At 43.8% G+C, this 22,184-nt stretch overlaps 1 protein-coding gene across 1 annotated transcript in view; it reads left to right on the top strand.

The window, feature by feature from the left end:
- The first annotated feature begins 1,324 nt into the window (after positions 1-1,324).
- Positions 1,325-22,184, top strand: part of pkd1b (polycystic kidney disease 1b) — a 32,405-nt gene continuing 11,545 nt past the window's right edge. The window contains exons 1-24 of the mRNA XM_069707496.1: positions 1,325-1,400; positions 2,567-2,747; positions 2,845-3,047; positions 3,740-3,858; positions 4,147-4,294; positions 4,384-4,649; positions 4,749-5,513; positions 6,279-6,410; positions 6,624-6,769; positions 6,926-7,062; positions 8,441-12,108; positions 12,543-12,683; positions 13,268-13,550; positions 13,687-13,786; positions 13,935-14,063; positions 14,239-14,389; positions 14,540-14,677; positions 15,514-15,658; positions 16,293-17,000; positions 18,261-18,414; positions 18,597-18,762; positions 19,575-19,770; positions 19,885-20,052; positions 21,163-21,303. Of these exons, the coding sequence (XP_069563597.1) occupies positions 1,325-1,400; positions 2,567-2,747; positions 2,845-3,047; positions 3,740-3,858; positions 4,147-4,294; positions 4,384-4,649; positions 4,749-5,513; positions 6,279-6,410; positions 6,624-6,769; positions 6,926-7,062; positions 8,441-12,108; positions 12,543-12,683; positions 13,268-13,550; positions 13,687-13,786; positions 13,935-14,063; positions 14,239-14,389; positions 14,540-14,677; positions 15,514-15,658; positions 16,293-17,000; positions 18,261-18,414; positions 18,597-18,762; positions 19,575-19,770; positions 19,885-20,052; positions 21,163-21,303 (8,461 nt within the window). The remainder of the gene's footprint in view (positions 1,401-2,566; positions 2,748-2,844; positions 3,048-3,739; positions 3,859-4,146; positions 4,295-4,383; positions 4,650-4,748; positions 5,514-6,278; positions 6,411-6,623; positions 6,770-6,925; positions 7,063-8,440; positions 12,109-12,542; positions 12,684-13,267; positions 13,551-13,686; positions 13,787-13,934; positions 14,064-14,238; positions 14,390-14,539; positions 14,678-15,513; positions 15,659-16,292; positions 17,001-18,260; positions 18,415-18,596; positions 18,763-19,574; positions 19,771-19,884; positions 20,053-21,162; positions 21,304-22,184) is intronic.

Raw genomic sequence — 22,184 nt, 5'->3', positions numbered from 1 at the left:
GAAATAATTGAAGAAACCATTAAAACGCAACCCTTTGTTCATCAAGATCACTTAAATGTTGGTCTTTTTTTTTCTTTAATAATGTCATTTAAAGTCCTGTTTTAAACAAATGAAGTTATTAAATTAAAAAAAAAATTATTAAATGTCTGTGAACTAAAGAACAAATAACATTTTAGACTTAATCTGACTTTTGTACATTTTAATACAAATACACTGTAAAATTGGAGAAACCCCCCCAAACATTTCATTTATCATGTCAATATTTTAATACTTTGGCTTATGACGGACATTCAAAGCTGCCAATAGCTACTGACATTATCATTAATCCAAAAGCAGCGCGGTTGTTGGCCTCGCAGAGCTGACAGCAGTTCATTTCCTCTGAAATGTGTTCGACACATATAACGTATAAAATACCGAAAAGTGTCATTGAGTTCTAGAAAAAATAGGTGGAATTGATTCTCTGCCGGGCGTCACCATGTCAGCTCCCTCTCGCTGAATCGTTTGCTCTCACGAGGAATAAAAGCGTCTCAAAGACAAAAAATACAATAGTTTCCATGGCAACAGACTGACAATGCCAAGCTCCGGTCGCCTTATCGCTGCCCTCAACTTTATCTGTTTCCTCTCCAGGCAACCCAGATGGCATCCTCGCCTTTAGCGCGCGCTCTCTGTGTCTTTGCGTGTGCGTCACTGAGCCTTTTGTTGGCTCGGTGACGAGGCCTCGGTGTCGGTGCTGGGACGACAAGGCTGAGGACACAATGCAGGACGAAGAATTTCAAGACAAAAAAAAAGTAAATAAATAAAAGGTTTCGGCAACTCAGTACCAAGAAGAAACTGATCCCTCTTACTATAAAAAAAAAAAAGCAACAGTGAGGCGCCCAAAACACCGCAACGACTCTCAGGACATGTTCCTGTCGGGATCCTGAAGTTGCGTCCTGCCCGAGCGAGTCCGCCTGCTCCCATTGAGCTTCAGGGGTTTTACAACATGGTAATGAGCAGCGCTGGCCTCCTCTGACCACTCTGCGTCTGCGGCTGTTGCCGAGAGACAAAGTAGAAGTCGCCCAGGCGCTCACAGAGAGCGGAGAAGAGGCCTTTAAATCGACGACACCGCCGTAACTCACGGTGTGTCTGCAGGACGAGGGAAGGAGGCCGTTTAGCGGAGGGGAGCGTGAAGGGGAACGGAGACGAGAGGAATTTAAAAGGAGATCAGACTTGTCACTTTCAAACTTTAGACGAGCGGTCGTGACGAGAAAAAGACGAGAAGGATCCACGGATTCGTCTCCGCGATGCTCCTTATTCCTTCAGAGACGGTGATTCGCTCTGCAAGATGACGGCCACGCCGGCATCACAGAAACAGCCACCGCTCTGGATTCTTTGTGTGCTGTGGATCGGCACGGCGGCAGGTGAGATTTTTTTTTTTTTTAAAGGAATGCAGCAGGTCAGTTCAAGTTGTAAGATATTTATTGTCAATGTTTAAGCACAATAAACATGCAGTTGCACCAACCTCAAATGGTGAATTTGTATTTAGAGAATAAATACGACTTTGTTGGTCTTTGACCTTTTGTTGGATACTCCAAAGGTTCTTTGTACCAACTCCACTGGTCCAAGTCTCTAAACACTCTAAAAAAAGTGGAGGGTTAAAAACAGGAGATCACATCAAGTGAAATTCACGTTTTTTTTTTTGTTCTGTAAGGGTATGCTGTATACTAATAATAATTCATATTTACATGTATTTAACCGTATCAGCAGCGACTACCTTTTATATTATTTTATCTAATGACGTTTATTCGAGTCCCTCAACCAAGTACAGATTTGAGGTACTTTTCTTTCTGTATTTCTGTGTTCTTGTCTTTATAAATTGACTCCATAACAGTTCACAGGGAAGTATCGTACTCTCTACACCACTAAATTCATTCAACAGCGACAGTATAGTGACTTGTTACTTTTCAGATTAAGGTTTATGTCGTAGACAGATATACAGTATATTGTCTAAATGAATTCACTAATATATCATCAGAGCAGGTCATTTATTTACCTAATGACTACGTTACTTTTTATACTTTACACAATTTTTGTTTTGATAACTCCTATGTAATTCTAGTTTTTAATGGAAGAGTTTTACTTTTAACAAAGTATTTTTGAATTGGGTATTTCTAATTTCACTGACTGCAAGTCAAAGACGTGAATATTTCTTCCGCAACTGCTAATAACCTTCCTGCGACAGCAGTCTTTGAATGTCCTTCAGATCTTAAAACACAGGTTACACACGTCACTTCACAGAGAACATCCTGTATGTTTGGATCAGAAGTCACAGTCACACAACAGAACAACTCTCCATATTGAACATATCAGTGAGAGTGTGTGATCAACAGAAACATGCTGAATGTGACACATCTTTCCTGTAATATTTCTTCTGACTCAGTTTGTCCGTTGAAGTAAATGAAGTGCTGGTTTTGAGTTGAATGAGCCGCCTCGCTTTGATTTCATTTACCCATATTTTGAGGCTGATTCTCCTGAGTCGTCGATTTGTCTCCTGCTCCCTGCTGACTCTTGACTGTTGCTCTCCAAGACTACATTACCTGTCCTAAAGGAGCTCAGATCCACCTGTCCGGCCTGCGATGCTATTGGCTCTCTGACGTGACGTCGTCGTGGTTCGAGGCTCGGGACTCATGCAGAGAGAATCCAGGAGGGGATCTGGCATCTGCCGACGGCCCAGGGCAGCAACATTTCCTCCATTTCTCGTTTCCAGTGTGAGTCTTATGAACTATCTGCATTCATATCAGGTCTTGCTCCTCTGTTTTCAGTCTTGTAAAGGAGATCCACTGTCACCTTTCTATTGTTGTATAGGAAACCCACCGTGTGGGTTTGGCTGCAGGGATCGGGAGGAGAAGCGCCTGACCGTGTTGGGGAGGTGAAGCCACCAAGTGCAGCCTGGCAGGACAGAGACAGTCAGGGGGGGTGCACTCAGATGGACTTGGGGACACGGGGAAGGCGGAGGACGGCGCAGTGTGGTGGACGATACCGCTTCCTCTGCGAAAAGGAAGTTACTGGTAAGACCTTTGTCTGCCTCCTGAACCACCAGGGCGTACTCTGCGGAGCTGGTATATATACTGTATGGAACCCAGTATCACACCTAACAGATCCATCAGTCCACTCCAGGATAGTGTGTCAGTGCCACATTTAGCTTCGCCCAGGCGTGGAAATAAGTTGTGTTCGGTTTCAGCCACCAAAAACCACTTGGTTAAGTTTAGAAAAACACTTCTGAGTTAACGTGAAGCACAAAAACTAAGATCGTGGTTTGGGTTCAAATAAGGAATTGTAATGTTACAAACATCATGTAAGTTAACTCAGAAATAAAAACAGTTTCTCAGTGTTTTCCACGTGTGATCACATGTATGACACGTAACATATGATAACATGGGGGAACATGCGTGGAAAAGTTTTTACATGGGAATCTACACTGGGCTTCACACATTACACCATGAAAATGTTCCACAATCACATGTTTGCCATGAGCTAAAATACACGTTTCACATGTGCACAATCACGAGTTTTTGCCCACTGTGAAATTCATGTGTTTGATTTCTGTAAAAGTTACTTAATCTACATTAAACAAGTCAAATGTTACGTTATGTAAGAAGATTACTTATGGTACTAATAAGAAATTCCTGTTGATTTTTCTTTCTCATTGACCCAAACCCTGGTACCATGTGGTGATTTTGGTTTCTTCCTCTTCATGCAGAGTCTTTACCGTCTATAGACAGCTACCTGACTGGATTGGTTCTCATGACCGGCGTCTACGCTGACACCCAGATACACCCCCTTCCCAGTGTCCCAGACATTGGACAGCGCACAGTGGAGGTTAGTAGGCTGAAACACGGATTCTTGACCAAATGAATCAAGATAAATCTGAAGGGTTTTTACACAATGAACAAGAAGGGAAAGAAAAAATATGGAATAATCAGAACTCCATCAAAATAAAAGTACGTGACAAAATGAGAACTTTTTGTTCGAACTCGTGGCTTGCAGATATATATTATAATATGATATTGTAGATAACAGTTAGAAGCTAAAAAGATCAGGAATCAGTGGTCTAAAACAGCGACACCCAACCTGTGTTCAATGTGATGCTCCTGTAATCCACCACAGATGCAGCTTTTCCCAGGCTTGTGGTTCAGTCATGCAGGTCAGCTGGTATCAGTGGAACTGGTGGTACAACCCAGCCCGGCCACCTCTCTGGCCCGTGTCCAGATCCTTCGACCTTACTGCAACCCCAACCACCACTTGGTACCTCCAGGTACGGAGCAACACTTACCGTGAGCGCCCCTAGCTGTGTGTCCGATGCCGCTGGTAATACTCCCTCCGTCCCTCCGTCCCTCCGTCCAGGTTGCAGCTCTCTCCTGAATCCGTTCAGCTGCTGCTCAGCGGTGCCGCTGTGTAACACCACCGGGGGCTGCAGCGTGGGCCAGTACTGGTGCCATCTGCTGGAGGCCTGTGTGCCCACCGCTAGTCCATGCAGCCCCTACGACTCGGCGGCGGCGGGCCGCGGCTTTGCTTTACCGCCGAGGTACCTCGCCTTACCACCCTTCTACCACCTGGTGGCGGACCTGCCTCTGAGAGTAAACCCCAGCTCCGAACTGAAGACGATGAGCGTGAGTTGACTTTTGCGGCCACTGCGGACCATTTGCTGTATACAGAATATTTCAGGCTACATTCAATCTCTACACTTTGCCATTTTCTGTCTGCAACAGCTGCTTCTTCCAAAGCGAGCCATCACGGTGTACCCTGATGATGTTGTGGCTGTACAACACACTCTCGACTCGGGAGCGTTCCTGCATTGCCTGAACGGCGATGCCTCTCTGAACTCCCCTTGGCGCCAGAGTTACCTGTCCCTCAGGGGGACGGAGTGGGGAGGCTGGCTGGAGGGAGGCCTCACGTCACTACCCCGGGGAAGCAAGTGGGTGGACGGAGTGGTGTGTGATCTGAGGATGTTGTATGTGGACACGCTTCACGGAGCGACTGAGCACGAAGACATCCTTGACGACTTTCAAACAGAGACGACCACAGTCCCTCATATTAGGCCTCTAACTGCAGCTCCTCATCCTGGTCTGAGCTCTAAATTCAGACTTGATGTCATCCACCCCCTGCCGGATGAAAACAACCAGATTCATGTTCAAATGAATGTCCCAACTCTTATTGTGGTGAAGGCCTTGTTTGGTGAAACAGCCAGGAGCTCATGGTCAGCCCCGGTGCTCCAGACCGGAGTCCCCTTTCTACAGTCGTGCCCTGAGGAGGTGGTTCAGTCCTCACCTGGCTGTAAGAAACAGACCCATGAATCCTGGTTCTCCGCTGTGACTCTGGTGTTGCCGTCACCGGGGGCTCAGATGTTGAACATCAGTGTGACGGATGCAGAAAGCTCTCAAAGTGTGACGGTGAAGGTGCGCAGCTACGAGGCGGTAACAGGACTCAGTGTGGAGCCTCGTGGATGCCCGAGGATGCTCATAGACACATCACAGGTAATCTATAACAAATGATCCTGTACTACCCCTGACTTTTCCCGACAGTTCATTATTACTGATGATGTCAAATATATCAACAAGTCCTGATTGGATTGGCACAACATCTGGTCAAGTTATTCTTGGTTCCCGGATAATGTGAGACTTGAATTTTGAGATCCTCTGTCTTCTCCACCAGCACCACCGAAATGTTGACATTAGTGGTTATTAGGAAGCTGCATGTCTTTACTTAACCGTGTGATGTATTTCTGTAAGACTTGGTTCAGATATTGACGTTACCCGTTAGACAGTCTGATTTACTGGATTTAGAACTTTGGTTTAAACCTTTCATCGTCCAACTATTTCAGTTGATGTTTTCCTCCCATTCCCCTACCTGCGTGTTACTTTTTTTTTAAAATCCCTGTCGTATCGGGAAACGACAACAACCACCTCAAAGTTAGCAAACCTACTTGTCAAATTTTGACGAAGAATTGGATCACACAATGAGGCAGACAAAAGTCAATTGTTCCTGATATTTTACTTCATGACCAGATAGGCTACCTGCAGAGCTAATGGCCTTCCCATCAACCTCCGCTGTACCATAGAAACCTATACTACGTAGTAACATCTATACAGCAGCATAGTCATTGTCAGCATTGTTTAGCTATAGCTGCGAGCATGGTGTAAATTATTTTGCTGACATATTTCCAGAGGATTGTGGCTATGAAAATAAAAAGCACCTTACAGGTTGTCACAGTGATATATTTGTCATGTTTTCTACTGCAGTCGTTTACAGCCACGGTGGAGAGTGGGTCTTCAGTAAATTTCACGTGGGTGATTGACTACCTGGAAAAGTTTGCCCACGAAGGGGAATCTTACAGTGTGATGTTCAAGAAACCTGCTGAGTATAATCTACAGGTAAGATACTTGTTCAATTTACTCACACAGTATTTGTTTTCATCATGTTTTTTAATATCAAAATTTAACGTTTAACTGTTCCCAGATTTAAGCCCGCTCTGCTTTAGGCTTGTGTTGAATCGAGAAAAAGGGTTTAAAAAAAAAAAAGCAGTGTAAAGTCATCTGTTAACGACTCTCTGCTAGGTGACGGCGTCGAACCCTGTGAGCTCTCAGAGCCAGCAGATCCTCCTGACTGCTGATGAAATGGCACCACTGGCCCAGCCAGAGTTCCTGTCTGCCGGGGGGGTCGTAGCTCTAAATGCTGCTCACCTCTACACCGTGAGGGTCAAAGTGGATATCTCCCTTCCAGTTACAATCAGGTAATGGCGTCTCCAGTGTATCTCTCATACTGTATATATACAGTCTTTTATTAATAACCATCAGAAATCCTCAGAGAAGATAGGGATGGCATATACATTTTACAAGAAGACAGAGGTCTTGTCTGGTTATTCAAAATGTGCGTGCGCCTCATGTAGATGGGATTTCGGGGACGGCGGTAACAATGTCGTTCACACCCAGTCGGCTCCGTGTCAGAGCATGGAAGGGCTCGTGGAGAGAAGAGAGAAGCAGGCGTATGTCCAGGACTCAATGCACCACACCTATACTATCCCAGGTAAACACACACACACACACACACACACACACACACACACACACACACACACACACACACACACACACACACACACACACACACACACACACACACACACACACACACACACACACACACACACCACTATAGAAGCTGCACAAATGCAATATATACAGAGGGATCATGTACTGTGTACTCTGCAGTTTCCCTCAACTCTACTGAGAATTTAGTTGTTTTTCAGCTTATTGTCTTAGTTTTACATCCCACGACTCTCAACTCTTAACACCTTTGCTTCTAACAGCAGCAGCCTTTTTCAGTTAACACGGTTTGATAAACCCACCGCATGCCACCTGACAAGCATTGATGAAATACACATCAGGTGAACATATTGGAGCATTAAGGAGATTAAGCAAAGCATATCTCCCATAAGCAGTTGGTGCAAACCAAAACAAACAGAAACACAGAACCTGCTGAATGCTAATGTTGCTCTTGCATCTGCTGCATGTGTAATTAGGAGAGTGATTGCCTAATTATCTATTTTGTAAAATGCTTCTGGTGCCCAAATTGATCAAAGTGTCAAATATATTTAATAGTGCTTTAACTATCATAGATTGTACATAAATAACAACGCAGTCTCTTGGGCTAAAAAGTGAAACCAATGCAAAAGAGCCTTAATGTGCAATACAACTGAGGGCCACTAGGGGCTGGCTTCAAAAAACACCAGGCTCTAAAAAACTGCCATTAAAAGCTTCAACTTCTTGGCTTCATGAAGTGCAAAGACAATATTTTTTTTGTACCCAAATTGTTTTTGTGTCATTTGTTAAATTCACTCCTGATCCGTGTTCAGGTGGTTCTTTTTTTAAATAATTACATAATTATTTACATATTCATCATTAAAGAAAGGTTATGTTTGGCGGTGTGGCTGGTTTAAATGACACCCCTGGGCTGCAGTCAGGTTTCTGTATAGATGGGCGGGCATAGTGTCCTCACTTTCTCCATCAGAGCTTTCAAATATGGTCACTACTGGCTCCAAAAACCAAGATGCCAAAATACCAGAATCGACAGTTTAAAAGTGCAGTTCAAAAGGTGACATCATCGCAGGTTGCCAATCGTTAAAGATACAGCCAACTTAACCAACTTTAAATGAAATCTTTGTCAATATTTTAGGTCAGCTAGTTAAAGTGTCTGTTTGCTGCTGTTTTGACACAGATCTATGTTTTGTTTGGCGATATATTTCGACCTCATTTTGGTCTTTTTTATTCATAGGTTCATACACCGACACCTTACTTTGGCAACATCATAGTATCAAGAACAACACTCTGGTTGACTCTGTGTTGTCTTCTTACTTATCAGTACATCAAAGTAAATGCCTATTCTCTGTGTTTGCTCATTCCAGAGGACTACACACTTCGTGTTCAAGTCTCCACTCAACATGACAACACTGACGCATCCACGAAGATAAATGTCCGTCCTCAGTTAAATAGCCTCCTCATTTCCCCTTCTACTCCGGTGCGCATCGTCAAAAAACCCTTTCATCTAGAAGCTTTCGCCGAGCCTTCAGCCTTTGCTGTCTTTTACACATGGGACTTTGGCGATGGCTCCAAAGCTGTCCAAGGCATCCACCGCAAAGTCAGCCACAGTTTTGGATCTTCAGGAGTCTACAACATCACAGTATGTGCCAGCAACAGCCTGACTTCATTGACCGCCTGTCTTGTGGTGGTAGTTATGGAGGAAATCTCTGGATTAGGTTTAACCTACAACGGACCAAGTGAATTAGGGTCTGCTACAGATTTCAAAGCTGCAGTTGCCACTGGTACCAGTCTCATGTGGGAAATTGACTTTGGTGATGGGTCCCTGCAGGAAAATCTTACAGATGGTTCAATCTCCCACACCTACAAGTTTCCAGGGAACTATAAAGTTGAAGTGACTGTCTCTAATTCTGTCAGCCAAGCTCATCAGACTATCACCATTGAGATCTACAGTTTGACTGTTAGCGGAGTTCTGCCAACAGAATGCGTCATGAGTGGAAAAGACATACAGTTTACCGCACTGGTGAATGGAAACATATCCATTCTTGCTTTCCATTGGCTGTTCGGAGACGATTCACCTTTAACTGTAGTGACGGGGCAGTCGACAGCCGTGCATACTTTTCCAAGCCATGGGATTTTCCACGTTCATTTGACTGTGATCAGTTCTGTTACCTCTGTATCATTTAGTACAAGCATCTATGTCCAAAGTCCAATAACTAATGTTGCGGTGTGGTTATCACAGGACGTTGTGGCAGTTGGACAAGAGGTTTGCGTCACAGTGTTAGTTTCCCCTGAACAAATAACAGGTTACCAATATAACTGGTTGACTAACTCCTCGAGTGTTGCTGCCATGACAGAAAACTCTCGGAGCTGTTTTGTATTTCGAGATGAAGGTGTTGAAGAGCTGTCAGTCATAGTTAGTAACAAATTCAGTAACAAAACAGCTAAAGCTAATATTTCCATTCAAAAACCTGTGAGTAAGCTTTTTGTTGCGCATGATAGTCAAAGTGGCACACTGACGGTCAAAACATTTGTATCATTTTGGGTAGTGAGTTGCGTTGGCAGCAACGTGTCAGTGCTGTGGGACTTCGGCGACGGCTCTCCGGTGGAACAGAGGCGAAACGTGTCACATGTCTTTACCTCGACGGGTCAATTCACAGTCAACGCCACAGCATTTAACGCCATTAGTAGGGACTCTACAACCCTCAAAGTGAATGTTTTACTTCCTGTTTCAGACCTTTCACTTCACACCAACCAGTCTTACGCTGTGGTAGGAGAGGAAACTCTTATCACAGCAATTAGCAGTGCGATTAGCAGCACTAGCTACCATTGGACAGTAGAGGGTATAACTTCAACCAAACAGGGGACTTATCAGTTTCGATTTGTCTTCCCCAAACCAGGAGTGTATCAAGTAAGGGTTATAGCACAGAATCTAGTGAGTAAAAGAGAAGCAGCTATTTTAATTGAAGTTTTTGAAAGAATAGAGGGTCTTAAGATTGAATGTCCAAGCTGGACAAATATGAAATATGCACCAACTCAGGAGGAAATGCTGTTTGTTGCTTCAGTCACCAAAGGCTCCAACATCTCCTATCACTGGCTTGCTGCAGAGAGTGGAAGAAACCAAGGAATTACAGGCGATGGAGAGCTTTTTCATGTGTCAGCTGAAACTCCTGGCAGTATTTCTGTCCAGCTTCGAGCCTGCAATATCTTGGGTGAGGCTACCGGCAGTGTTTCCCTAGTGGCAATCGAACGTGTAACAAGTGCACACATAGCAACACAATCAAACATTGTGACTTTGGGGAAAGGAGTTCACATCTCTGTATTTGTGGATACCGGATCAGACCTGGAGTACCTTTGGTATGTGGATACTGATCTTTCACCTCTGCAGACACATGTACCCTTTCTGCTTTACACTTTCCCAAAAGTCGGTCATTGTCTTGTCAGGGTTTCAGTTCAGAATGTCTTTAGCCAGAGTAACGACACCAAACAGTTTTTGGTTCAGGAAGAGGTCCAAGAGGTGGACTTTCAAATTGACCAAAAAAACAACCCATTTTATGTCAATGCAAGTGCTTCTTTTTCTTTTCGTGGGTTCGCCCACAAGGGAAACGATCTTCACTGGAACTGGAGAGTAAAATATGTTAAACAGAACCTTTTTTCATCCATCAACCAGAGTTTTATCTACGGATTTCCACATGCAGGCATCTACAAGGTGTATTTGAATGTCTCCAATGGGTTAAATTTTCAGGTGGTTTCACACAGTGTCACAGTCCAGGAATCAATCAAAGGTCTTCTGCTGAACATTAGCAAGTCCTCCCTCTGCGCTGAGGAACCAGTTACGTTTATTCCAACAATATCTGAAGGAAGCAATGTTAGCTTTGTTATAACATTCCAAAACAAAGATTGGACTCAAACTGAGGATATTATCGAAGGCCAGATGACCACATCCAGCCTTCCGGTTGGGAAACACAAAGTCACAGTGACAGCTTTGAACCAGGTCAGTAGTGTTGAGGCATCCTCTGGTATTCTAGTAACTGAGCATATTCAAGGTTTACGACTTGTAAACTGTTGTTCCACCACTCTCGAGGCTCTGAAGGGAGTCCAGTTCAAGGCAGAAGTTCGAAGTGGTTTTCCAGTCAACTACACCTGGATATTTCACTTGGAAAGGTTTGAGCCCAAGTGGCTCATTGGGCAAGAAGTGATCTTTACTCCATCAGAGAGTGGTTTGTTGTCTGTGAACGTGCTAGCCAGCAATGGAGTCTGCTCCCAGAAGGTAAACAAGACTCTAACAGTTGAGTGGCCTGTTAAGACGATCCAACTTGTCTGTCATTCAGAGAAAATATTTGTTGAACATGCTGTCAGGTTTTCTGCAACAGTGATTAAAGAGAGTAATGTCATATACCTTTGGGACTTTGGAGGTTCCACTGAAGTAATGGTGTCAAACTCAAGTGCCGTCAGTCATACGTATTACACTCCTGGGAAATACAGTGTTACGGTCAAAGCTCTCAACAGTGTCAGCCATGCGTCCACCCAGCTACAACTGGAGGTGGAGGAGCTTCAGTGTTCCAGCCCACAGCCCTCTCTAGTCCAGAGCCAGTCCACTATCTTCAGGTCAAGACCAAGTTTCTTCGAAGCGAGTGTGGACAACAACTGCTCTGTTTACAAGACTACCTATCTGTGGGAGATATTCAGAGAGTCATGCTGTACCAATGGCAACATTTTGTCTGGGAACAAAGTCATTCTACGAAGTCATGAGGTCCCAACTTCACCTTCGCTCTTACTCCCAAAGTATACGCTTGATGTTGGACACTATTGCCTGGTATTCACAGTTTCATTCCAAGGAACTCCTCTACTCGCTCAACAGAAAACCAACATCGCAGTAGTCCATTCTTCGTTGGTAGCTGCCATCAAGGGAGGCTCCCACAGACTTTGGCCCAGTATTAGTGACCTTGTCCTGGATGGGTCTGAATCTCATGACCCTGATATGGAGCCAGGAGTAGAGGATACACTGCAGTATCACTGGGCCTGCATGGTAGAGGTAAACACCTCTTGATGAGAAACTATCTGTAATGTCTTTGAAATTGTACAAGTAATAATGGCAGCATTAAAAGCACAAAAAGTGGTTGGATAGATTATTTGTGCAACACTTGTCTTACTCCAGTAAAATCGGTACTTGCAGAACTCCAAAAAGTCTTGTTCGGTGAAGCAGCCCGTTGGGAGTAACAGCAGGAGGATGACGATACTCAGCACTCAGCTGCACCCGGGCACAGTCTATATTTTCACCCTCATGGTGCACAAGGAAGGGAGGACGCCTGCTTCTGTCAACCAGACGGTATGGAGTTATGTTCGATATCTCTTGCAAATTGGAGATTTAGGCAGTTATGAAAGAACTTAGCAAAAAGCTACTTAGCTGAATGAGGCAAATATTTGACCTCGAAGAAACAGCACCTATTGACGTCTCATCTCTTTCAGGTAACTGTGAGCGAAGTTCCAGTTCTTCCTGTGACTGTGGAATGCTTATCCTGTTCTGTCCTCGCCTCCACTCACCACATCAGTTACACCACCCCTGCCATGCTTGCTGGACGATGTGGACAATGTGATGACCAGGTTCAGGTCAATATTCGGACCCTTAAATTTCAGAAAAATCTGCTTAATGAAAACAAATTCTGTGAATAAATCAAAAGTTGCAGCATAAGGAAATTCCTTGCTGAAAAACCTGTCACATGAAAATGAACACAGTAGTACAAATGGAAAGTAAATCTAACAGGGTGCTTTGATTTGAGTCTCTGATGTTGATTTTTATGTTCATCTGCTTAGAAAATGTACTTGTGATTGGACAGTTTAATCTAGATTAATTATTTATCAAGTTTAATCAAGTTTTTATTATTTCTTAATCTTTATTTCACCAGAAAAAGTCTGACTGAGATAAAAAAAAAATTAAAAAAAAATCTCTTTTACAAGCATGTCCTGGCCAAAGACAACAACGACATAATTAAACGAACAGTGTCGGAGACCATTAGATAAACTAAATATAACAATTTACAATGAAAATAAATGAATTACAGAATCCTAAAATATAAATATTCATCAATAAATGCATGTAATGTGCAGATAAAATATTCATATAATGGTTATTGAAATATACAAGTGTACACAGATAATAAAACACTCAGTATTATGTTGCTCTATTCACACAGTACAAATGGAGAGCTGAGGACCAGAGTGGCCTGACCCTTGACCTTGATGAGGTCGCACCCTCTACAGGAACACATTGTCCTAACTTGGTGATGCCTTCAGGTGTCCTGCAGCCAGGTCAGAGTTATTCCTTTACCCTCAATGTATCCCATCCTGGCAGCGGGCGATGGGGCAGCGCCACCCTGACGATAAAGTTAAACAATCCACCACACGGCGGCCGATGTGATCTGAGTCCAGAGTCTGATATACGTCTGCTGGAGACGGTGGTCACCTACAACTGTTCAGGTAACAATGTGGTGTCAGCAGAGGTGCTGTAACATCCAAATTGCATTGACATGTCTTTAACAAGACCGAATATGAAATGCTTCTTCCACTGTTGCTGTATCTGACTGTGTCTTCCAAACATCTTCTCTTTTGGCAGGATGGCGACATGATGAAAGCCCGACCTCTCAGCTGATCTATACCTTGCAGGTGGCACAATGCCCACTCAGCGCTATGTGCCCTGTGCTCACTCTCTACAGGTGAATACTGGACTCCGATTACAATCATATAACAGACAAAGTGTAAAACTGCATTCATGAGTAAGGTTTGCTTTTGTTTCCTGACAAGTTCAAGCCTTTATTCATGGGAGTTTACACGGTTTGATTTGTCTTGTGTTCTTCTCCTGAGGGGGCTTCGGTCAACGATCAGAAGCCTGGTTCCTATGGGAATTCCTGGGCAACAAAAAAACATGTCAGTCATCACAGTTATTCTGCTGGTCGAGGACCATCTGGGGTTGAAGGTCACTGCTATGAACAGGTAAACAAAACAAGATTCCAGGCAACTGGTGCAAAATAAGCAGCATAGGTGTCTGTTTTTGTGCTTTACCAGCAACTGCACTTGGACACAAGTCAGGAGACTAATTTAAGAATCAATCAGCTTTAACGTCTTGGTTACGTTTCGTGAATTTAGTCCTGATTCCTTCGTTTACCAGGACGCTGACAGTTGAAAATCCTGCAGTGGATGAAGTCGCCAGCCGGCGGCTCAGAAACAAGCGCCAGACAGAACTGTGGGCTTTAGTCCAACATGGCAACCCTCAGGAGATCATCCCATACTCTATCGCCCTCACCAGCAAGCTCAATCAGGTGGTGTGTCAGTGTTGTATTTTCATATTCCAGTGTATGAAATGATAACGATCTCACTGATGTCTTCCACAAGACAACTGAAGATTATGATGGATGCGACATTAACGCTTGCTCAAAATATTGCATGATGAGTTTCCCCTTTGCCAACAGATGGAGTTTGGACGGACTGCCGAGGAACTCCTGGACAGGAGGGAGATCCGTGAAAACGTGACCCGAGCTCTGGCCTCTCTCCCCGTGTCCTCCCTGCTGAATGTTGATCAGATCAGCTCAGCACTGTCCCAGTCCACCGTGAGAAAGCACAACTCCATTTTTCTCTTCTTGATTCCCATCGATATAATCAATAGCTGTCTGTTAAATATTTAGCTCCAGCCAGCAGCATTTTACCTGCATTTAGCCCAAAGACTGGGAGTGGAGGGAAACACCTCGCCGGGCAACATCAACCAGCAACAAATGTCAAATAAAACCCGCCTGATTGTGTTCCTGACCTGACGCGCCTCCTCCGGTCTTGGACAGTGAAACTGCCCCTTTTGAAATGTGAAAGTGACACAAAACATTTCGCACGGCTCGTTGCTTAATTGCTGTAGGCTTTCTGAAGCATTTCCAGGGTCTTTGTTGAGTGTGGCCATAGACTGTATATAAAACTCGACCTGGCTTTCCGGTCTGAAAAATGAGGCCAATGTAAAAGTGCCGTAAACTGCAAAAACACTTGGGGTCAACTTCTCTCATGAAATACAAAGTCAATAAACAGTTTACACTTTTATGATCGCTAATTTCACTCCTTCTTGGTAGTTTTCTGGTGGTGCATTTGAAAATAATCCTTTCATTTATTAGAAAATAAGCTTCAAAAAGCTGTTTGATTGACAGACCTGTGGTGCAGTCAGGTTTTCGCTACTAGCGGGCGGGACATCATACTGTTGTCGAGTTTCCAATCAGATTGAGTCAGATCCACCGTTGATTGCAGCTTCTCCCTCCTCCGTGCACATCACTGTGCTGCACTCCATTCACATATAATAGAAGCTGCATCTGAACTCTTCAGTCGACCCTTGTATAAGAAATCCCACGACACCATGCAAATACAGACATGAGGCGACGTGTCGTGTCGTGTGTTTCCTTTTGTATTCCAGGCTGTTCCCAGTGAGCTGCTGTGTGAGAGCTGTCAGGAGAAAGTTCTGGAAGCTGTGGGGAAGATGATCCGTGTGGTGGAGGAACAGACGAGTCCTGTTGTTTTGCCAGCCGTCGACACAGGAAGAAACATCCTTAATGTAATAGGTACCGACCATCCAACATTTCCTGCATGCAACGATCATGTAATGATGTAAAATCGTAAATAATAGAATAAAAGTGGACGTAGCTCTCGGCTCTGAAAAATTAGGCCAATGCAGAAGTGCCTTAAACTCCAATACCACTGAGTGCCAGTAGAGGGCGGCTCCAAAAAGCACCGGTTTCCATGGACTCCCATTCAACTTCTGTCATGAAATTCTCTGTCAATAAAATGTTTCCACAAGTTTTTTTGGATGTCTTTTGCTAAATTCACTCTTCCAAATTAGTGTTCTGGCCGTCCATCTGAAAATAATCCCGTCATTAACAATAAAATAAGCTTCAAAAAGCTGTTTTTTGGGTGCGTGTCTGTTTGATTGACAGGCCTGTGCTGCAGTCAGGTTACAGCTATCGGTGGGCGGGACGTAGAATTGACGGGGTTCCAATGAGATCAGGTCGGATGCCCCGCTCGCTCCCCCCTCCAGCTGGCCCAAATACGGTTACTACTGGCTCCAAACCGATCAGGACTAGCAAGATGGCGACGTCCAAAATCCGATTTCGTGGCTTCATAATGGCCGTTCACAAACCGATGGTTGACGTCACTGTTGGTTGGTTGAAATTCACCAAACATTCTCTGTGTTTGCAGGTAGCACCCTGGCTGCAGCGTCTGAGTCCGTCAGTGCTTCCAGTTCTGACCCGGCCTACTCAGGCAGTCTGAAGGCAGCTTCAGTAATCGCCTTGTCAGCGCTGGGCCATGCCGGAGCCCTGATGCGCACTCTGATGCATTCACATGTTCCCGGCGAGGAGCCCCTTTCCCTCTCCACCAACTACATCAACACGGTTGGTTTTCAAGGAGACCCTTCTGACCTCCTCTGCGCTCACCAGTCAAACCGGTCCACCCAGAACCGGACCGCCCCCTCTCAGTTATCACCTCACCCATGCCAGTTTCACATCCCCGCCTCTCTTACTGCTCACCTGAAGAGTCAGCGGTCCGAGGTGGTGCAGGTGTTGTTTGGTCTGGATGGAGCACTAGACTCCAACCCTTTGCTGACTGCTGCCGACCCCCCGATCTCCACCTCTCTGGTTGCCATGGAGCTCACCACTCCTCAGGGTCAGCCCATACACATCCAGGATTTAGACCCTGAACGAGCCATCCGGGTCACCCTGCCCAACAAGCTCCCTGTAGAACAAAGTGACGGGGGCGGAGCTGGGAGAGGAGGCGGAGCCGGGAACGGGACTTGTCTGACTGTGGCGCTCCCCATTGAAGGACGGTTGAACTTCACAGTGAAAGCTGTGGATGACCTGGATGAAAATGCAGGTTTATACGTCTCCTTCAACTTCAGCCTGACTCCAGGTATAGTCGTTTTTTTTTCTTTCTTTCTTTCTCTAAATCTATCCTGTTACCTGTCCCCTCATCTTCAGCATTCATTATTTCTTACATTTAATTTCTCTTTTTTTATACACTTACCACAGCTCGACATTTTTAGCACAAAAAAAACTGACAACCATGTTTGTTTGTTTTTTGCAGTCACCCAGTAAGAAATGTTCAAATTGTACATACAGGGGTTTAATAGTGCAGTCACCAAAATTTTCATAGCAGCATGTGGAGAAAAATGTCACTCGTAGAGCTCTAGAGTCCTTTAGTCAGCTCATTGCTTTTTTCTTTTATAGCCTGCAACGTGACGACACCCTACAATTCATTCATTCGTTCATCAGGAGGCCAAAACATAACTGATAGGCAATGTCAAACTCAAAAGTGCTGCTTTAAATATCATAAATACATTGATATATATTTTAAAACCACACACAACCAATTTTGTCAAATTTTGATGTCATTCTTAGAATACGTTTTATCATATTTTCCTTTAAACCTGTAGTGACCAATTTTAGGAACTTGGGTTCCCAAAGCCAAAACTCGTTAGTAAACAGTCCTGATTTACATCACGATAGAGCAACATTATCATTCATTTGGAGCCTTACACTCTTAACCTGGAGAATGCAAATTCAATATTGCTCGTTGGCGCATAATGTTCCACTGTCCTCACCAGCTGGTTGCTAACCTGTTGTTTGGCGCTGTACAGTTGGTACACAATGAGGTTTTAGAGCTTTTTCAATGTAAACAGGTTCCACCAGTGGCCAAAAAAGACATGATGAGAGCTTTGAGAGTGAACCGGTAGAGTTGGGGGCCGGACAGCGAAACAACAAGCTGAAAGTCGCTGAAAAGCTTCGTTAAGCCAAGTGTTGATAATTCTGAGTAGAAGAGAATTGTGTTTTATTTTATACTTTCTTAGAGTTTTTCTTTGTAAAAATTGGTAAATCAGTTGGACTTGACAACTGCAGCAGGCAGCAAAAGTCAGAAATTTTCAGTCACAGAGTGACTGACATGTTATTCATAACGAATGACAGCCTCGCCTCTGAGCTTTTGTCAGGTAGAATTAAAAAGAAAGCATTTTAAAAAATGAATAGAGGGCTGCCCTATATCAATTAAATCTTAAACATGGTAAGGATTGTCAGACTTATTAACCTCACTGTATATCTGTAAGTTTCTGTATGAATTATGTATTTTTATTTTTTTTAAAAAGGCTGTTTTTCAAACTGCATTATACATCTCTAGGAGCTACTCCAGTGAGCCTGGGACATGTCAAGACAGAAGTGAGCTCCACAGTGCCGTGGACTAATGCATCCCAGCATTCCCTGGTGAGAGAGTGGGTGCTCGCTCTCTCCGCTCTGGCCACCTCTTCAGAGGAAACCATCTTTCTGTCTCCACTGTGAGTCACAGCTCTTCTCTGCAGCTCCATGCTCTGATTGCTCTGATGAATAACGATGGGCTTTCACGTGAATGCATTTCCCTCCGCCGCAGTTTGAATGGGACAGACAGGCCTCTCTCTGTCAACCTGACCTCCTCTCTGCTCTACGGCGGTCCGGTCCACGTGTCGGTGTGTGTGTTCAGCTCTCTGTGCCAGTACTACAGCGTGGAGGAGAGGCGCTGGAGCAGCGAAGGTCTTCAGCCACTGGAGGGCAGCACACTCCGCGCGGCGCACTGCCTCACCCGGCACCTCACCATGTTCGGGGCCAGTTTGTTCGTTCATCCCGGGGCCGTCGTGCTGCTGCCACCGGTATGTCACGACACAAAGAATCGCAAGTATTTTAGTAACATCGATACAATACACATAAAACATGGCAACACTTCACTTAAAGGTGAATGAAACATCAAGGATTCATGTATTCCTTCATGCATTAATAACTCATGAAATCATCAGGAAGTTCAAAGTCTTTCATTCGTGATCTAATGCATGAACAACACATTAATGAACTATTAACTAAAGGGATTAATGCCTCAATGATTACTACTTATTAAGCATGATCATGATCAATTGTTTGCAAAAAAAAAATGTGGACCACTGAACCAAACTCTGCAGCACATCATGACATCATCACTCACTAATAAGCATTAGTTACTCGTGAGTTGATCATATTTGTGGCCCTTAACGTGATGTGGTGAACATTTGATCTGTACTAGAAGATAGAACGTGCAAGAACAATTAATATGAGAACAAATGTTTATACATTATTTTGATGTCTGAGTTTTTGTGTTCATGTCTTATTCATAGTAACCTGCAGTTTAATGGACCGACCCAAAAATTGGCCCAAAGTTTCTTGCAAAGAATTCATCATGATAATGCTTAATAAGTCATAATCATTGATCACCTTAGTGAATGCTTTAATTCATGTTTTGTTCATGCATGGGTTTATGAATGAAAGAGTTTGAACTCATATTACTTCTTGATGCCTCATGAGGTATTAATGCATGAAGTAATGCATGAATTCATGATAATTCATGTAAAGTTACCATAAAGTGTGACAGAACATATATTTGACAATCATGGTGTTCCTCCGAGCATGACATTACTGTACTGTATGTCTGCAGTCTGGAGGACCCGTGCGGAACATGGTGGTGGGAATCGTGTGTGCTGTCCTGGTTCTGCTTCACCTGCTGGTTGGGCTCATCGCCCACAAACTGGACCACTTGGACAGCCTGAGACTGAGCCAGGTCCCGCTGTGCGGCCGAGCGGCGCTGTACCACTACAGAGTGCTGGTGAAGACTGGGTGGAGGCCCGGGGCAGGTCAGCCGAGGACATGTTAGAGAATGAAAACTGAAAGCAAAAATACAACGATTCATTTTTTAATTTATGAAACCTGTGATTACACATGATTAATACTGCGGCATCACCCACCAGGCACCACAGCACATGTTGGCATCAGCCTGTACGGTGTGAACAAGAGCGGCTCTCGCCATCTGCAGAGGGACGCAGCCTTTCAGCGCGGCAGCCTGGACCAGTTTCACCTGGAGACCGACGACAACTTGGGAGAAGTTTGGAAAATACGCATCTGGCATGACAACACAGGTATCGGCAGAAAATTATTAGTGGAATTATCTTAATTTTATCTCAGGATCAAATTCACATAAAATCAAATCATTTAAAAAAAATACGCGTTTGTTTTAGACACAGTGAAATTATTTCAGATAATTTGATTAATTTTCTAAGTAAGAATAATATTTTAAAAGACAGAACCAAACCAGGCAAATAACACCTGGAATGAACATGTCTGCACCAGATTCCTGTGTGTGTGTGTGTGTGTGTGTGTGTGTGTGTGTGTGTGTGTGTGTGTGTGTGTGTGTGGGGGGGGGTGTGTGTGTGTGTGTGTGTGTGTGTGTGTGTGGGTCATCCGCAGCCATGTCAGTGAGCTACATATTAAACTCACCTTCTCACTTGATCAATGGTGGAATGTAACTGAATACATTTAATCAAATACTGTTCTTAAGTACAAGTATAATTCTGAGGTACTTGTAGTTTAATTGAGTATTTCCATTTGATGCTACTTCATACTTTCAACTCCACTTCAGTTATCTGGCAGTTTTTCAGATGAAGAACAGTAGATAATATAACAAGTTCTAAAAGTACAAGAAATTCTTCGGGTGTTTGACAACCTGTTTGTCTTTTTGAGGTCTTACAAACAGCAGTGTGCAGTCGGAGGCAGAGTTGTTAACACATCCAACAAATGATGAGATTTTTCCCTCTAAACTTCTCCCATGGTTTCATTTCAATAAATGTTCCAATGATCCAAAATTAAAAGATGAGAGAAAAAGTCCAAAAACTGGAATTAGAACTCGGTTTCTTCTTCCTTTCTCAGCGTCTGCTGTCCCTGGATATAAAATTGCATATAAAGCAGCTCCACCCGCAGCAGCTACAACAGTAACATGCTGCTGACACACTGATGCTTCACTATTAATCATCTGATAATGTTATATATGATAATATATCAGTCAGAGGGACCAAATCAGAACTTAACTCCATTTCACTGCTAATACTTCACTTTTCCTGCAGGACTTTTACTTGAATTGGAGTATTTTTACACGGTCGTACTTTTACTTAAGTATCTAAATATTTCCTCCACTTGATACTATGCGCCGTCTGAATATGAAAATGGCTGCATGTCCTGCATGTTAAACCCAGGTTTGTCGCCGTCGTGGTACGTTCAACGCGTGGTGGTGTGGGACCCTCAGACAGACCACATGTTCTTCTTCCTGCTGGAGGACTGGCTCTCCGTGGAGAACCAGAGGAACGGCACGGTGGAGAAGGAAGTTCTGGCCTCGTGTAAGCATAAACACATCACTTTCAGTTCCCACGCGGCAAGAGAATCGTATCATTCGATTGGCTATTTCAGAAGAACAGTTAGTGATTACAAATGAGAAATAAACACATGTAGCTCTCCATTTTGGCTCTTTAGAGTGGTGGTTCTCAAATGTTGTTGCGTCATCGCGGGTCATTTGGAGGAGAGAAAAATGTCATGCCCTCCTCGCCCCGACAAAACGGTCCCAAAAAAGTTTTACTTTTACTGAAATCACATCAAGATCATAATCTCTCCTTTCACCTTGCTCTCAGTAATTTATGCTGTGCCGATGTGTAAAAAGCAGCTTTCACTTCGTCGAAACACTTCTTGTGTTTCACTAAACTGCTCCATCAGTCCATTTTTCAAAGAAAGAGAAAAATAAAATAAAATGGGCAATCACTTTGCTACAACAATAACAATAAAGCTCACAAATTTTCTCTGCAGGTCTGTGTGATTATTCAAAAATACGGAAAAATAAAATGTGCATTCGCTTTGCTAGAACAGTAACGAAAACAATCTGTGCAAAAGAGAACAAATGCAGGTATTTCGCAAGAAAGATGCACAAGTCAATTTGAGTCTTATAACTGCTGCAATGAGCCTTGATTGCGCTGCACATCTGTTCTCAAGTGAACAGCCACATTTTCTTGGCTTGTTATTTGGCTAATTACTGTCACACTGTCTTGTTTGTCTCAAATATTTCTCCATTCTGAACACCTCGTAGTTTGAGCACCATTGCAAACATGAAAACGCTGTTTGCTTATGTGCCGCCATGCTGGAGAGTGAGGAGACTTGATGATGTATCAAATAGAAACGTCACTTTCCCAGTACAGACTGTCATGTGCATCTTCTTTATGTCATTAAAAAT

The sequence above is a fragment of the Brachyistius frenatus genome, unplaced genomic scaffold (genome assembly GCF_029030835.1).
Source record: "Brachyistius frenatus isolate BFR_SWC_R1_liver_20210118 unplaced genomic scaffold, ASM2903083v1 Contig_69, whole genome shotgun sequence".
Taxonomy (NCBI): Eukaryota; Metazoa; Chordata; class Actinopteri; family Embiotocidae; genus Brachyistius; species Brachyistius frenatus.
Note: the sequence above shows the minus strand (reverse complement) of the source record. Positions and strands in the feature narration are given on the sequence as shown.